At 44.2% G+C, this 18,903-nt stretch overlaps 1 protein-coding gene across 5 annotated transcripts in view; it reads left to right on the forward strand.

Moving 5' to 3' along the window:
- Positions 1-18,903, forward strand: part of LOC144782331 (inter-alpha-trypsin inhibitor heavy chain H4-like) — a 473,908-nt gene that overhangs the window by 416,845 nt on the left and 38,160 nt on the right. For 3 of the 5 annotated variants that reach the window (XM_078661646.1, XM_078661648.1, XM_078661647.1), the window contains 3 exons: positions 13,024-13,062; positions 14,069-14,101; positions 14,740-14,772. In XM_078661646.1, coding sequence (XP_078517772.1) covers positions 13,024-13,062; positions 14,069-14,101; positions 14,740-14,772 — 105 coding nt within the window. The remainder of the gene's footprint in view (positions 1-13,023; positions 13,063-14,068; positions 14,102-14,739; positions 14,773-18,903) is intronic. The other 2 variants (XM_078661649.1, XM_078661650.1) reach the window with 1 other exon arrangement.

The raw sequence follows: 18,903 nt of genomic DNA on the forward strand, positions 1-18,903 counted from the left end.
CACAAAGCAGTTTCCGCAATGAATGGCAATTTAGAAAAAGCAACTGCCGACGCGTTTCGAATCCTGATTCGCAACTTGCAGGATTCTCATCAGGGCAGATTGGATCTAGTCCATGGGCACTATTTAAAATAAAGCAAAAACAAAATTTTACTATCTAGCGGGTCCTCTAGCCATCAATCTCCGGACAGTGCGGTAACAAAAACAATTTGTACCTTGTGTGATTCCTGCCCACAGTCAATTCTGGATTAGAAGAAGTGTCGTCTGTGCTTGGTGGCCTACACTGCAACAGAGTAATGGAATAAATGAGCGTTGGCCAGATGCGCAGGAAGGGAAGGCTGGAAGCCATCGTTACTCAATTACCTGCGTTTATGTGGAAGCCGGGCCACATCTTTGCCACTTATGGTGAAGTTCTTTAATTTTCTGAAAAGTAGGCGGTAGAGTGCGACTTAGTACACTATTTATTCGCCGATTCAATACTCGCATATAAACCTTGGTATTCGAAAAACTCACTTACTTGCACGTAGGTCCGCAGAGACCTCGAGGTGGGTTCTATTTTGTGGCCCCTGTTCCGCCGTGCAGAGAACAATTGTACCTCTGTGGGGATAAGCGGAGGGCACCATGTTACCGCGCTGCTGTTTGGATAGTAAATTAAGCACAGTCCAATTTCAAAATGTGTCAGCGCTAGTCGCGTTTGAATTGAGAATTCTAACGACTGGGCCACTTACTTGGACAATGGATCGCGGTGACTTCAGTGGGGGTTCTGATTTCAAATTCTTCACCAAGCGCTAGCTCGAATTAATGTCTGCAGGGGGAATGGGAGGGGGACACATTACCGCGTTGTCATGTCAATACATGACCAATATCTAATAGGCAGTTTTAGAAAACGGCAGCTTCCATGCTTACCACAATATGTTAGTTCCGATCAAGCGTGCTTGCTCCACAGCGGTATCACAGGGAAGTGAATGTCCCTGGGCGTCGCCGGACAGGTAGCCCAACCATCAAATTTGTGGCGGGCCAATCAGGCGAGAGACCTAGTAATGGGGCATGCTGGGACCTGTAGTGTCAAAGAACAATTCAGATTTTGGATAACCATTAAGGTGCATTATGGGACATGTAGTGTCCACCAGCAGGAACAAAAATGATTATGCTCTATTGATTTCACTGAGGCTATTAAGACCCTTATTAACACTATCAAACTTTAAGATTAGGTACGCCTCTTTGCGCAACAACATTGTGTCCACATCAAGGAAGTGTTTAGGGTCAATCCATGCCAGTATGGTCCATTTGAAATCAGTCTCAGAGTGGCCATTACTGGTGAAATGTTCCACCATGGGGGCTGTGATTACCTTTTTCTTAAGCCGGGAGCGGTGCTGGGTAATTCGGGCATTAATAGGCTGATTTGTTTTGCCAACATAAACTCTGTTGCATGGGCAAACCACCGCATAGACGACATTTCTAGTCTTACAATTTGTAAAGCTGTCATGCTTCCATCTGATGCCATTGTTTACGAATACGTCACCTTCAATGGTGCTTGAACAAGAAACACAATTGCCACACTTGTGATGTCCGCATATTGGTTTCAGATTCCACTGCGTGACAAGGTCGCTTTTGGGTGCTGTGATATGACTGTCTGCTCTGATTAAATGTTGCCCTATGCTTCTATTCTTGCGCATAGCAAAGATGGGTTTTTGGAGGGGATACTCTAGAGACTCAAGAAGATGCCAGTTATTCCGAATTATGTTCTTAAATTGGTTCGTGTGTTGGCCAAATGTTGTCACACAAACCAATTGTTGCAGATCTTTCTTGTCTTTCTTTTCAAATAATGTCTCTCTAGGAGTAAATTTGGCCCTGTTCTTTGAGTGTTTTAACAGCTTTTTGGGGTATCCTCGTTCTGCCATCTCGTTGCAAAATCTGGTTGCATGAGAGTCAAAATCACAAAGGTTAGTGCAATTCCGCCTGATCCTCAACAGTTGCCCGTAAGGCAAATTATTTTTTAACGATTGAGGATGCGAGCTGGTATAATGCAGAATGGTATTGCGGTCGGTTTCCTTTTTGTGCAAGGAGGTAATTAACTTAGCCTCATGGGTGCTTACCGTGACGTCCAGGAAAGTCATTTCTTTTGGACTATAGTTGAGTGTGAATTGGATGTCTGGGTGCCTAGAGTTCAGCCACAAATGGAACTGCTCGACGTCCGCCTGGCTCCCCTGCCACAGGAGCCAGACGTCGTCGATGTATCTTAGCCACTGAGTGATCTGTCCTGAGAAAGGATTGGCACTGAGGACGAAACGCTCCTCATATTGTGCCATGTATAGCACAGCCAGCTCCGGTGCATAGGGACAACCCATGGCTGTCCCTTTGATTTGGACGTAGACAGCCATGGGTTGTCCCTATGCACCGGAGCTGGCTGTGCTATACATGGCACAATATGAGGAGCGTTTCGTCCTCAGTGCCAATCCTTTCTCAGGACAGATCACTCAGTGGCTAAGATACATCGACGACGTCTGGCTCCTGTGGCAGGGGAGCCAGGCGGACGTCGAGCAGTTCCATTTGTGGCTGAACTCTAGGCACCCAGACATCCAATTCACACTCAACTATAGTCCAAAAGAAATGACTTTCCTGGACGTCACGGTAAGCACCCATGAGGCTAAGTTAATTACCTCCTTGCACAAAAAGGAAACCGACCGCAATACCATTCTGCATTATACCAGCTCGCATCCTCAATCGTTAAAAAATAATTTGCCTTACGGGCAACTGTTGAGGATCAGGCGGAATTGCACTAACCTTTGTGATTTTGACTCTCATGCAACCAGATTTTGCAACGAGATGGCAGAACGAGGATACCCCAAAAAGCTGTTAAAACACTCAAAGAACAGGGCCAAATTTACTCCTAGAGAGACATTATTTGAAAAGAAAGACAAGAAAGATCTGCAACAATTGGTTTGTGTGACAACATTTGGCCAACACACGAACCAATTTAAGAACATAATTCGGAATAACTGGCATCTTCTTGAGTCTCTAGAGTATCCCCTCCAAAAACCCATCTTTGCTATGCGCAAGAATAGAAGCATAGGGCAACATTTAATCAGAGCAGACAGTCATATCACAGCACCCAAAAGCGACCTTGTCACGCAGTGGAATCTGAAACCAATATGCGGACATCACAAGTGTGGCAATTGTGTTTCTTGTTCAAGCACCATTGAAGGTGACGTATTCGTAAACAATGGCATCAGATGGAAGCATGACAGCTTTACAAATTGTAAGACTAGAAATGTCGTCTATGCGGTGGTTTGCCCATGCAACAGAGTTTATGTTGGCAAAACAAATCAGCCTATTAATGCCCGAATTACCCAGCACCGCTCCCGGCTTAAGAAAAAGGTAATCACAGCCCCCATGGTGGAACATTTCACCAGTAATGGCCACTCTGAGACTGATTTCAAATGGACCATACTGGCATGGATTGACCCTAAACACTTCCTTGATGTGGACACAATGTTGTTGCGCAAAGAGGCGTACCTAATCTTAAAGTTTGATAGTGTTAATAAGGGTCTTAATAGCCTCAGTGAAATCAATAGAGCATAATCATTTTTGTTCCTGCTGGTGGACACTACATGTCCCATAATGCACCTTAATGGTTATCCAAAATCTGAATTGTTCTTTGACACTACAGGTCCCAGCATGCCCCATTACTAGGTCTCTCGCCTGATTGGCCCGCCACAAATTTGATGGTTGGGCTACCTGTCCGGCGACGCCCAGGGACATTCACTTCCCTGTGATACCGCTGTGGAGCAAGCACGCTTGATCGGAACTAACATATTGTGGTAAGCATGGAAGCTGCCGTTTTCTAAAACTGCCTATTAGATATTGGTCATGTATTGACATGACAACGCGGTAATGTGTCCCCCTCCCATTCCCCCTGCAGACATTAATTCGAGCTAGCGCTTGGTGAAGAATTTGAAATCAGAACCCCCACTGAAGTCACCGCGATCCATTGTCCAAGTAAGTGGCCCAGTCGTTAGAATTCTCAATTCAAACGCGACTAGCGCTGACACATTTTGAAATTGGACTGTGCTTAATTTACTATCCAAACAGCAGCGCGGTAACATGGTGCCCTCCGCTTATCCCCACAGAGGTACAATTGTTCTCTGCACGGCGGAACAGGGGCCACAAAATAGAACCCACCTCGAGGTCTCTGCGGACCTACGTGCAAGTAAGTGAGTTTTTCGAATACCAAGGTTTATATGCGAGTATTGAATCGGCGAATAAATAGTGTACTAAGTCGCACTCTACCGCCTACTTTTCAGAAAATTAAAGAACTTCACCATAAGTGGCAAAGATGTGGCCCGGCTTCCACATAAACGCAGGTAATTGAGTAACGATGGCTTCCAGCCTTCCCTTCCTGCGCATCTGGCCAACGCTCATTTATTCCATTACTCTGTTGCAGTGTAGGCCACCAAGCACAGACGACACTTCTTCTAATCCAGAATTGACTGTGGGCAGGAATCACACAAGGTACAAATTGTTTTTGTTACCGCACTGTCCGGAGATTGATGGCTAGAGGACCCGCTAGATAGTAAAATTTTGTTTTTGCTTTATTTTAAATAGTGCCCATGGACTAGATCCAATCTGCCCTGATGAGAATCCTGCAAGTTGCGAATCAGGATTCGAAACGCGTCGGCAGTTGCTTTTTCTAAATTGCCATTCATTGCGGAAACTGCTTTGTGTTCCTGAAATTTATTTGATTAGTTTCTATTCAGGTTCTGGGAGTGTAACAACTGTTTTAAATGATGTTTCTTACTTTCTCCCTGGGTTTCTAAACATGTACAAAGAGCCCTAGCTTCACAAATGTAAAAAGTTTTCTTGTAAAAAGTTTTCTTTGGTCCATGTATTCAATGTTGGTATTTGTGAATAAGTTATTGTTTTTGAAATTGTTCACCATATTTTTTGGTTAAAGCACTTTTGTATTTATTTGTTGTGAATGTATATATGGCTCAAACATGAGGTCGATAGTGATCTGAGTTCTGCTTATTGTGATTTTTTCTTTTTATAAACTGAGTATTTAAATTGATAAACATAAAATGTTTTGTGTAAACTAACAAGCTGTGGTTTACTCGTACCGGAAGTCAGTTTGTACTTGAATTAATTTGGAGGCATAGGCAATCATTTCTAATTTTCATATTGTGAGGCCCTGCCTACCCTCCTTCCCATTGGGCCCAGCCACTTTTGTGTGTCCTGTCATCGACAGCGGCAGAGTGACCCATTTTTTCACCTTCGTCTCGAGCCATTCCACTGCCCGTCCGTAGTTCAACAGCCACAGGTCCTGTATCGAGCGGCTAATATGGATCCCCAGATATTTCACCTCCTCCGACACCCAGGTTATGGGGAACTCAGTACTGCATTGTACCGTACCGTCCGTCAACGGCAGTATCGTAGATTTAGACCAGTTGATGGTAATGCCCGTCAAACCACCGTACCGCACCAGTTCACGCATGAGGGGGTCTAGGTTGTCGGCCGGGTTATGTACAAAAATTGTCATGTCATCGGCATATAGGGACACCAAGAGCCCCCTCGAGGTGAACCCAATACTGCGCTGGGTATGGTGTTGTCTCAATCTTGCCGCGAGGGGTTCTGTGGCGATGGCGAATAGCAGCGGCGATAGGGGGCAGCCTTGCCTGGTTCCCCTAGAAATACTTATCGGCCGCGAAATCTGTCCATTGACCTTCACTCGCGCCGTGGGGCCATTGTATAGAATGCAAATTTTCTGAATAAAAAGTCCACTGAAGCCCATTCTCGTGAACAGCGCTTGTAAAAATTTCCATTCGAGCGAGTCAAATGCCTTAGTGGCGTCTAGTAAGGCAGCAGTCGCTTGGACCTTCGGGTCCAAGTAGTGGAGCAGACCAAACAGTGTGCGCAGATTTTGCGAGGTCGATCTACCTGTCACAAATCCCGATTGATCCGACAGCGCTATTTGGGGCAGCATCGGTTTCAAACGTTCTGCCAGTAATTTAGCGTAGATCTTGGCATCTAGGTTTATCAGCGAGAGTGGCCTGTACGAATCAGGGCTCGTGGGATCTTTGTCCGGTTTTAAAAGCGTAATTATCATGGCTTCACGGAGCGACGGGGGGAGGATCCCCGTTTCGATCGCTTCCATGTACAACTTATGTAACCTGGGGACAAGGATATCAGCAAATTCCTTATAGAAGGACGCTGTAAGACCATCCGGTCCCGGCGCTTTACCCGACGGCATACCAGCTATTATCGTCCGTATGTCGTCCTGTGTGATCGGCAGGTCCATGTATTCACGCGCCCCGTTGTTGAACCACGCCAGTGCAATTGTGTCCAGGTATTCCGTTATCACTTCGTCCCCCGGTTGTAATTTAGAGGCATATAGGTCCTCATAATAGGCCGCCATAGCGTGTAAGATATCATTTGGTGTCCTGATAGGCTCGCCAGTCGCATCCGTAAGTTCCAAAATATATTCCGCACCTCTTGGCTTTCGAAGCATCGCAGCCAGCGTCCTACCCGGGCGGTCACCCTCCCCGTACCTCCGAGCCTGGGCGTATTTACTTAAGAACTTCACCTCTCTGTCTGCCTCCTCCTGATACTTAGTGAGTGTCGCCCTGAATGTCGCCTGGGTCTTGGCAGTAGGCAGTCTGGTGAGTTCAACCTCTAGAGTTGCCAATTCCTTTTCTAGTGCATCTAGTGTGTTCCTGATGGACCGCAACACTCCCGTTTTTAGCGCCATGCAGTGTCCCCTTGTTACCGCCTTGCACGCCTCCCATAGCGTACCAGGCGATTCCACGGTCCCTTCATTGAACTCAAAAAATTCCTCCAATTTAAGTCTCAACTCTTCCCTGAATACCTGATCCAGGAGGGCCTGCGACGGAAATCGCCAGCTGAAGGGCTGTGCGTATTGTGCAGGTGTGGCCAATGTCACCACCACCGGAGCGTTGTCCGACAACGATCTCGGCAGCACCGAAGCATGCAAGTCCCTGGACATCAGCCAGTAGTCCAGTCGCGACCAAGCGGCCCTGTGTGCTGTAATGCAAGTGCCCTCTCGCGCCTGTGGGTGTAAATGCCGCCAGGAGTCCACCAGGGACGCCTCTAGGATAATGCCTCCCAGCGCCTCAGCCGCCTTTGGGTGATGTTCCCTGGCTGCGCCCTGTCGATCTACCGCGTCAGATAGCACTACATTGAAATCACCCGCCCATAGTATTGCTCCCTCACCAAATGTACGCATTTTGTCCCAGAGAGTTTCATAGAAGGCAGGGTTATCATCATTCGGGCCATAGACATTCACCAGCAATACCTGTATTCCACACAACACGCCCAAAATCAAAACGTATCTGCCATCCGCATCCTTCAGCACCCGCTGTGTCACCCAGTGTAGGCCTCGACGGATCAAGACAGCCACCCCCCTGGCATAGTTCGAGTATGGGGCATGTATCACTTCCCCCCATCTAGAGTGCTTGAGTTGTGGGGCGTCCGTGGAACTTAGATGCGTTTCCTGGAGCATGCAAATATCTACCGTTTTCCGTGATAAGTAGGCATGGACCAATCTCGCCTTCCGCCTATCATTCATCCCCCTCACGTTCCAAGACATGCATGCTATGGACGGTAATCTAGGCTTCCCACCCAAGGCAGTAGTTTCACCAGTCGTCAAGCACTCTCTAACGGCCATAGTGATACTAAAATGTGAAGGTGAAATCGGCTCGGCAGAGCATTTGACGCAATATCGTCATAGTTCCAAGGCTCACAGTCTATCTTTACCTTGTCGGTGACTATCAAACAGAATATCTCCAGTGACACATTAAACACATAGCTTTTCTGAAGTAACAGTGCAAACCAAACATACCCAGTCCCCATCCCTCCCGCCCCACCCGCTCCAACCCCCCGATCAGGTCGTGCAGTCATCCCCCCCAGTACCAACCCAACATAACCAAATATCAACAGCAATACATGGTCGAACCATAGTTTGGGATACATCCCTCGGGGTACGCGGGTGTCTGCCTACTAACCCTGTACTTTTGACAGGGCGATCGAGTGCAACTCTGCCTCTGTACGCTACAGGGCCTATTGCGCCCCAGGGCCAGCCGGGCAACGAGCATCTATTGATAAAGAACTGGACAAGTCAATAGTAATTACAACGATTCCCCGCAGAGGTGTGTAGCGCCCCACCACCCTCAGTGGCATGATAACTTTGTCCCACTCTAACACAGGGGTCCCAGCAACGCGATATTACAGAAAACATGACACTATTCAACATCACTTAGCTGGTCAGCGTCCCCATGCTTGTCGGTCTCGGTCTGCCCCCTCTGATCCTTGGCAAGTTGTTTGGCAAATTTCAGCGCCGCTTTAGCGTCCGTGAAGAAGGTGGGTTTACCCGGCCCCTGCACCCTCAGCTTCGCCGGGTAGATCAAGGAGTACTTTGTGCCTGTCTGTTGGAACACCTTCTTTGCGGGCAAGAATTCCCGCCTGGCTGATTGAACCTGGAGCGTGAAGTCAGGGTACATAGCAATCCGGTTCCCCTTGTATTGCAAATCCGCCACGTTGCGCGCCAGGCGTAGTACTGTGTCCCTGTCCCTATAGTTTAGGATGCGCGCAAGGATAGTTCATGGTGGAGTTCCCGGCTTGGGCACTGGTCCTAGCGAGCGGTGTGCCCTTTCCACCAGGAACATCGGGGACAGTTCCGCTCCAAATAGGTCTTTCAGCATCTGCTCAACGTAGCGCTCCATATTAGCAATGTCCGTCGATTCCGCCACGCCCGTGATTCGTAGGTTGTTTCTTCTGGACCTAGCTTCCAAATCCTCATTCTTCATTTGGATCAGGGAGAGCACTTTGTCCATTCCTCTCAGCTTCTTGTCAAGGTCCGATTGGCACTCCTCCGTTTCCGTCACTCGCGTTTCTAGCACCCCGACCACTCCTTCCTGCTTGTCCATTCTTCTAGTCATACTATCCATCCTAGCAGCCAGGGCGTCCATCCTCCCATCGATGCCTTGCAGACTCGACTTGAGGTCCTGGAACATGGCCTTGATGTCGTCCGCTGGCAGCACTGATCGGGCATCTCCCGATAGCTCCTGATCCGGCGTCTCGTTGCACATGGGCTTCTTGGTCGATTTCTCAAAGGCGATTTTGGACTGCCGCATGTCTGGCTTACCCATGGCGTCGACCAGTTCCGACATGTACCCAACCACTGTCCAGGAAGGCCGTGTAACCAATTCGGGCAAGGTAAGTCGCGGCGGTCACAGGTTTTGAAAAGTACTTGACTAGTCTCTGTGCCAGGCGTCTGCAACTTGGTCCTGTGAAGGGGTCAGGCTCCGACACCAGTAAGCAGGCGCACCGCAATGTCACCCCCCGGCACGGCGTTGTTCTATCTCAGTGCTTCCAGGGCAGCACGGCCACACAAGTCGGCACCCCCCACACGCAAAGAAAAGGAGAGTAGTACAGCGAGATACCTCCAACTGTTCAGCTGTGGTTGGGCAAAATGGTGGTCGCCGGCAAGCACTGGTAGGCCCAAACAGCGTCTACTGATGCAGTTCCCAGAGTACCAGTCTCTTTAGGGGCCTCTTACCACGCAGCAGGTCAGCCGCTTTCAATCCGCTCACCGGGTGGCACTCTGTCTCTCCGGCGGTGTCTGGGCGCCCCCACCGCGTCTTCCGCTGTGCCTGCGCGCCGGCAAGCCGCGCAGCGCGGCCTCTCACCGATGTGTCCACGGGCGTCTGTATCCTCACTTATGGAGCGGGTGTGCGCGGTGATGTCTCCTGTACCTGGCAGCGCTCACATCAGTCAGGCTTGGCCAGCCAGTCTCCGGACCAGGCGGCACCCGCAGGATGGGCCGAGCCGGGCACCCTCTCACTTCCGGCCGGCTAGCATCTACGCAAGCTCCCGGCGTCACACGCCGCTTCAGGCCCCACAGCGCAGGCAGATCTGAAAGATAGTTCCACCGCGGACCGGGGCACAGGATCGTCGGGCTTTCACTCGGTAGGGCGGGGAAGCCTCGCAAGCACACAGGGCACAACACCCGAGCCCCAGAGGCAGTTACGAGCGGATTGTTGGCGGATTAATTAACTCGATCGGCGGAGCTCACCACTCAGGCAGCCATTCCGCTCGGCAGCCAAGCCACGCCCCCAAACACTAACCCATCTTAACCCTATAAATATACCCTGTACCCCAAAACCCAAACCTATCCCTAAACCCTAAAAATACCCCTGTACCCCAAAACCCAAACCTAGCCCTGTCCCCCAAAAATACCCCTGTACCCCAAAACCCAAACCTAGCCCTGAACCCTAAAAATACCACTGTACCCCAAAACCCAAACCTACCCCTGAACCCTAAAAATACTTCTATACCCCAAAACACAAACCTAGCCCTGAACCCTAAAAATACCCCTGTACCCCAAAACCCATACCTATCCCTAAACCCAAAAACTACCCCTGTACCCCATAACCCAAAACTATATCTGAACCCTTAAAATACCCAAACACCCCAAAACATATACCTCAGTACTCCAAAACATATACCCCAATACCCATACTTACCTTATCCAAACATTAAAAAAAACATGCTTTTACCATTCATACATTTACAACGAATTTTGTTGTAAATGTATGCGTGGTAAAAGCATATAAAATGTAATGCCATGCGTTATAATGGCATTGCGGAGTCATGGTACTTTCGTAATGAAAGTATGCGGAGTATTGGTATGCGGAAAGAAAGTTGCGGAATAATGGGTGTTTACCCTCCCCCCGTAAGTACATTGGTGGCACGGCGGCCCACATCTCCAGCAACATACTCATATTTTTTCACCACCCATTTGAAAAATGCACAGGTCTCTCTCATTGATTGCCAGCACCGACATAAACGTTTAGACACACCTCCCGCCACAAGTTCTAGAATTGCGAACTGTAGAGCTGGGGACACTTTTGACACACCTCCCGCCACAAGTTCTAGAATTGCGAACTTTAGAGCTGGGGAGCTACGTTCGAATCTCGGCATCAGCTCAACATCCTGTGATTCCAGGCAAATCGCTTTGTCTCCCCGTACCTACCACAAATGAATGTGTTCTTCTGTAATGTAAATTGTGCTCATGCCATGTTGTCGAGATCGCGCTATATAATATTTCAAGGAAAAATAAAGTAGGGAAACTCGAGTTCACACACTACTGAACGTGCACTCTTAAGTGCATCAGAAGGGCACTGTGAATCTAAGTGTTTCACAGGCCTGTCACAGATAAGAAATTCTATCTTAACGAAATCCTACAAAACAATATACTACTGGCCGGCAGCAATTCATACCCGGACAACGTCGGGACGGGCTGCTAGTCCTAGATAAAAAAAGAACTAGAAGATTTTTTCTGTTTAACATAGATAGAGCGAGGTCACCAAGAGTGCTATTCTGCTCATTCCTAATAGTGATGTATCGCTGGACAAAGCCAGTCATTCAACTGGGCTGAGAACACCAAAGCAGTAATTCTGCACCCTGATTTACTAATACTATGTAGATCTCTAATGTGAGTGAATACATAATCAGTACCTGAGAAATAAAGAACTACTCTGGTGATCAGTTTTACTCAATCCCTCCAGTAACCTCAGCCCCACCTCCATATATCATCATCTCTAATGTGCTAATATGTCTGGAGTCCGAAGGGCATTGGGTGTGCCATTTTCCTGCTTTTGTTGTAGTTCTGACTTGGCTCGTAACTCTGGAATGAGGGCCATAGTGTGACAGACTGATCAAAGTGTAGACAAGTGTGTTTCACCATTCAGGCTTAGAGGAGATCAGGAGCCACTTTACCAGTGCGATACATGGTCAAAGGTCAAACAGAAAGCAGTGTATTTGTAACAGATGAGCCCAAATACTCGTATATATACATCCAATTAAATATTTTTCTAGAAAATAGCAGTTGACATAAAAATTGTCGTGAAGATATTAATCACTTTAGTGAAAAATCAGCTTAACACTGATGATTGAATTGATTTACAATTGGTTATTACTGTAATTAGTGTATGACAATACATTATACTGCAGAGGCTTTCTTCATTTCAGAACTTTTTGTGAACATATTTTATGGCTCAATCAACATTATCCACTAATGAACAAATATAATCTGTATTGTAAATGTTATATGCCATAATAAAAATTCTAGATGAGACCTCTCATGTCTGGAAATAAATAAAGATTACTTTTAATGAAGATTTTTCTAACCTTTATGGCTCACTAAAAGAACTTGTTCATTTTGTCTTCCTCATTTTCAGCCCAAACTTCCTAGCTTAATATACCTTAATATACCTGTCATTTCACAACCATATAAACTGTGGGCACCTTTTTGTTTCCTTAGCATACGCAGAAAACTAATTTAATGAATTCTCAATTATGGGGCAACAAAATTATTACACTAAAATCTAAAATCATATTTTGGAAATCTTGAGACAGAGGCACAAAATGGACTAATCAATGGTTAATTAATGGAATGAAAATACACTTTTCTTTATCTCAATCTCTTTCTTTGATTCCCTACATTCCTAGATAGAGAAATATAATCTACTCAATTAAAATATTTCTAGCTACATTTTACAGGGACAAAATGTAAACATGCTATGCCCTTATGAGAATAAGACGATGTATTTGTTAAAAACTCATTCTAAGGCATTTTTAATGTGAAAAGATCTTTGTCCTGATGATGTTAGACTTAAATCCACTATTGGATTGAAATGGGAAGAATATTTAGACATTGTCTGGACTTTACCTTGTTGCAATATAATATGGAGCAAAATACATTAATCATCTAGAGCTGATAATACTACGCAGCCTCTATATTTTGTGTAAAATAAATTATTTTTAACACCTGAATCATTGAAATGAAATTTTGTCAGAAGATAATTGTTGGTCATGTGATGATCAGTATAGTGATTTAAAACATATGTTGTTACCCTTGCTGACATGTATCCAAAAATGGAGATAAGCTAGAAAACATAATAATATAATTTTACGTTATTATTCATTTATTATTCTCTCATATATCTTTAGGTAGTAATTTCCCCAGTTGGGGCACTTTACACCGTCCTGGTAAGCTAATAGCTCTCTGATTGCTGTGGCATTTCTACAATTTGCCTCTAATTAGAAAAATGCTGTGAATATTCCTTTTAGAGTTTGCTGTAATGCAGTTTGTTTTATTCATGGACTAGATAGAGTGTACATTCTTCTTAGTGTCTTAGGACATCTTAGTGTCTTAACATTTAAGAGAGAACAGGTGTGGTTAACTATAACAGCATTCTTTACGAAATCTAGCTGTTGATGCAAATGGATTGATGTAGCTGATGAAGAAGTTACAAATCACCTTGATTTATTTTCTGTATTTTTCATAATATCATTTTATAATCATATTATATTAGTAGGTACTCTTTGCAATATGTGTAAATATTAGTATATCCATTTATCGCAGTTGATTACTGACAAGTTGACTTGATCAGCCCTCTAAATAAATGCATTTCATACTCTAGCGTATATCGTCCTTTTTCTTTCTCTTCTTTTAATTCTTATTTCATGTTCTTTATTAAATTGTTTCCTTTTTCTATATGTATTGTATTCACCATTAACTACTTTGTATTGATTCATATATGATTACAAATATTGTCTTCTCTAATATATATGACATGCACTATTAGTGTTAAATCTTTCCTATTACCTAATATTTTTGTTACAGTTTTCATGTGTTTGCTTAGTCCTCCAATAAAGCATCTTTACACAAAAAGAATACATTATCCACTAAAGGCAACCGTTTACTCCCAGAAGGAATAGTGTTCATTCCAATATGTCTGCTATTGGCAGCCGTTCACTCCAAGAAGGAATAGTGTTCATTCCAATATTTTACAAATAAAAAGTGCATGAAATGTAGCAAACATATCACACTCTTTGCAACATTTGCAAAAATTCCTTTTAACTGCATTGCTAGTAAATTGTAGAAAATATACATATTATTATTTTGGAGTGATGTACGTAAATTGTTCCATGACCATAATGCATCAAAACCTAAGTCTGTTGTTTTTATTTACATTCAATGTAATGTTTTCAGTTCCTCTACCTACACAAATTTCAACCAAAAATGGTAAGAGCAGATTTCAAACTCATATTTTCACTATATTTCTGATTTGAAACAGTATGTGATATTATTTGGTAATTAGTGTTCTTACCAATAATTAACAATTCACTTTCATCCTTGTCTCTGTCATTAATGTGAGAATGAGTCCATATCCTTGACAAAGCCGCCTTGCTTGTCTTCCACACATAGTAAACAATTTGTCCCTTCTGCCTCTTGCAAAGGATCCACAATTAGGATTTCCCTAATCCAAATTATTCTGTTTGGTTTGTCTCTGACTATAGAAAGCTGCCTAGTGATATTTGCCCTAACTATATAGTATGGTGAAGTGTAGTACTTCACACTGTTCTTTGATTGTGGGAATTTACTAGTGTTCATTCCAATATTTCTGCTAATGGCAGCCGTTCACTCCAAGAAGGAATAGTGTTCATTTCAAAATTTTACAAAATAAAAAGTGCAGGAAATACAGCAAACATATCACACTCTTTACAGCATTTGCAAAAATTCCTTATAACTGCATTGCTATCCAATTGTAGAAAATATACATATTATTACTTTGGAGTGATGTACGTAAATTGTTCCATGACCATAATGCATCAAAAACTAAAGTCTGTTGTTTTTCTTTACATTCAATGTAATGTTTTCAGTTCCTCTACCTACACAAAGATCAACCAAAAATGGTAAGAGCAGATTTCAAACTCATATTTTCACTATATTTCTGATTTGAAACAGTATGTGATATTATTTGATCATTAGTGTTCTTACCAATAATTAACAATTCACTTTCCTCCTTGTCTCTGTCATTAATGTGAAAATGAGTCCATATCCTTGACAAAGCCACCTTGCTTGTCTTCCATACATAGTAAACAATGTGTCCCTTCTTCCTCTTGCAAAGGATCCACAATTAGGATTTCCCTTATCCTAATTATTTTATTTGGTTTATCTCTGACTATAGAAAGCTGCCTAGTGATATTTTCTCTAACTATATAGTAAGGTGAAGTGGAGTACTTCCCACTGTTCTTTGATTGTGGGAATTTACTAGGCAAGATGTACAATTTGTGAGCTCGAACATGGGACCAGGTGCCAAAGTCTTTTTAATGTTGATGTCTGTCACCCAGGAAACTAGCTGTGATACAATAGAACTTGTGGCCAGCGAGAAGCAGTGGATGCTTTCTGTCAAGATTTGTGAAAATGGTACTTCCATAGGAATTCATTAACTCACTTGAACTGTAGGGCACTTACTTTAATGTGCAGGTTCACCAACGTCAGCCAAGCTGCCTGAGTCTTGCAATTTAGGATTGCATTCGGAATATCAGCGCCTAAACATTACTGCATAGGTTAAATGAAACATGGGTGCAACTTTGGAACAGTATAGCTACTATTTGGAATAACGTGGAGTGACAGTTGGACAGCTGCTCAGCTGTGTGGACTATCATAAAAAGCTGATTATTTTATACTTGCATGAATCTTCTTTTATTTTAAGGAGGAAACATGTCAAAGCAGAATGAGTCATCAGGGGCCCAATTAAACACATTGGTTCAACCAGAAGTGAGTAGTAAATGTATTCAAAGAGAGATGAAGAAGGACACATTTAGGGAGACAGTACAGACAATGTTACCAAAGAGACACTATCTGGTATGGTTGCTGGTCCCTTTCAATAATGATGAGGTAGTAAAAATGAAAGAGAATAAAACAGGTGCCCAAGAGGGAGTCATTTGTACCAAAAACAAATCTAAAATTACATACATGATAAGAAGAGGAGGAAGGATGTAGCACCCAGAACAAGAATGTTGTCCAAAGCTACATTCAGGAGCATTTTGTCATTTGCAGCACTTAAAGAGATTAGGTTTCTCCCGTTGAGGAGAATTAGTTTGATATTTTGATGGTTGAAAAGGGTACAAAGAATAGTAAATATATTTTAGATGTTGACTATGATAGTTTTAATGCTGATGAATTCAAAGAGGTTTTTCAAGGCTCTATAAAGAAAGAGGTTTTATTGATCATAGGGAGAAGGGATGTTTAGCGCCTCATGGGTTAGGGATCCTCATAGCGCTGGATAGTGGCCTGCGATGATTTAGGAGAGTACATATCAACGAATGAATTAGAAGCCTTTATATGCTTAGGGCAGAGGAGTAGTAAGGGTAGACTGCTCAAGGCTGGTGACCAATGTTGAAGCTTGTGTAACTTCAAATTTAGATGTAGTGTTAATAACGGGAAACAGCCTGAACAACGAATCCTTAACAACGAGTGTATTAAACAACGAATCGTTAACCACGACCTTTACAAGAACCAAAAAACTCATTAACAACTACTGTACACTAACAACGACCACCTGAACCACGAATTATATTTTTGATAATTTAGGAATGTGTAATATTAATTTGTAGATTTCAGGATTTTAATTACGATGTAGATATATTAGTTTGTTTTAATTTGGTGTGTAAGGCCAGTAGATGGCAGTGTTGTGCGTTTTTTTCCTGTTTAATTTAAGTGAATTAGTTAAAAGAAAATCTGTTGTGCAATCAATTAAAAAAAATAAAAATTCTAAGAGACCATTTTGTGGAATGGCTGTTGGAGTTATAAAAATCAATAAAAAAAACTAGCTGATCTAAACAAAACATGTTTTCTGTTGCTCCTAAAAATAAATTAATCCACCAATGTTCAATTAGAAGTTTACAACTGTTTCTAAATTAACTATTATTATATAGCGTAAAATGGATCTGATGTTTAAAGTCTTAAAAAAGTTAAAAAAACGCTCCTGACCTAACATAACTGGGTAGAATTTCCTTGGCCACATGTCTAATAATAGTTATTGCTCTCTATGAAGGAGACATTTGTAGTATGCTTGGAATCGCTGGCTGACCTTTAGAACAATCACTTGGTGGGGGAAAGCATGCTCGAACAGCACATGTAAAAAACGATAAGATTGACCCCTCAAAAAAAGAATTATACCGTAAGGCGAGAAATCTTTATCATTCGGCCTGCACGAGAGCCAAAGCCTGTTATGTAGCAGGCACTATTAACACTGCTACCAACAAAGCACGGACTCTTTTTAACACAGTCAAGGAACTCGCTGGAGCAAACTCTATGGCTGTCGCAAGTCCCCTCACCGCACAAAAATGTCAAGATCTTGCCACTTATTTTGTGGGAAAGATTGAGACGATCATTGGTAACATCAATCTCCCGGTGAGTGATGGCAGAGAAGTTCCGCCCTTAGTTAGATCAACAGGATACCGGCTTGACTCCTGGCCACCCATCTCCCTGGACACTCTGAAATCCTTGGCTACTTCTATTAAGTCAGGCTCCCCTAGTGACCCTCTTCCTATTAGCATCCTGAGCCAACTTGATGACTTTGCCCTGAGGATCATTTTGGATACTCTAAATGCTTCTATTCACCTGGCAAAAGTCCCAGCATCCTGGAAGCATGCCATGGTCAGCCCTCTGTTGAAAAAGCCATCTGCAGATCCTGAGGTGCTGGCCAACTATCGCCCCATCTCCCTGTTGCCTGCTTTTTCAAAAATTTTGGAGAAGCACATCCACGGTGTACTTACTACATTCACGGAGAATAACAACTTACTCCATTTCTCCCAGTCGGGTTTCAGGGCGGGCCATTCTACCGAGTCCGCCCTCCTGGGAGTCACCGAGAGGATCAGGGAGCTCTTGGATGAGGGGCAAACGGTTGCGCTTGTTCTGCTCGATTTAAGCGCAGCCTTCGACACCATCTCACATAACAGACTGCTTGTCAGGCTGAGTGAGGATGGTGTCGGAGGTACAGCGCTGGATTGGATCGAGTCCTACTTGTGCAACCGGACGTTTCAGATCTCGTCCTCTCAGGCTCAGTCTAACACTTTTGTCTCGCCCCATGGTGTGCCTCAGTGCTCAATTTTGAGTCCATTATTTTTTAACCTGTATCTTCGCCCCCTCGCCGATCTAGCAGAGCGAGTAGGTCTAGAACTTATGACCTATGCGGATGATTCGCAGATTATCTTTTCTCTTACCAACTCAGAGCCTTCATCCCCCTCTGCGCTGAAATTAGGTCTGCACGAAGTCTTCAGCTGGATGTCAACTAACCAGCTGAAGCTCAACGGGGAGAAGACGGAGATTCTTCTCCTTGGTAAAAACAGAGACCTGTGGCAGGATACTCACTGGCCGCCTTCTTTGGGCACTTTTCCTATTCCGGCGACCCAAGTCAGAAACCTTGGGGTGTGCATTGATGATTCACTATCAATGAAACAGCAGGTTAACAAAGTGGCTGGCACCTGTTTTACCATCCTTAAATGGCTGCGGAAGATTATCTGGATGCTGCCTGTTGATACCCAGAAGACCGTAGTCAATGCACTTATTACATCTAGGCTTGACTACGGCAACATCCTATACCTGGGTTCCAACTTAGCCGTGACCAGGCGGCTTCAGTTAGTCCAGAATTCCGCAGCCAGGCTGCTGTGTAAAATCCCTAGGACAGCAAGGATTTCCAAGCACCTTAAAGACCTACACTGGCTTAGGGTTGAGAACCGGATTCGGTTCAAAGCCTTGACCTACATGTTCAAGATCAGGGCAGGAACCGCTCCAAAATATTTGCAAAACCTAGTCAGGCCCTACTCCCCGGTACGAGATCTTCGCTCTTCAAATGGAGCAAACTTTGTGGTCCCTAGATTTAAACTGGCCAGAGTGGGAGGGAAATCATTTTCCCATCTGGGTCCGGTCCTCTGGAACTCCCTTCCTCTAGTTTTGCGAAAAGAGGAGAATTTTGCCAGCTTTAAGAAAGGCGCCAAAACCTGGCTTTTCAACAAGTAATTATGGTCTTCTGTTTT

This window comes from Lissotriton helveticus, chromosome 9 (genome assembly GCF_964261635.1).
Source record: "Lissotriton helveticus chromosome 9, aLisHel1.1, whole genome shotgun sequence".
NCBI classification, from domain to species: domain Eukaryota; kingdom Metazoa; phylum Chordata; class Amphibia; order Caudata; family Salamandridae; genus Lissotriton; species Lissotriton helveticus.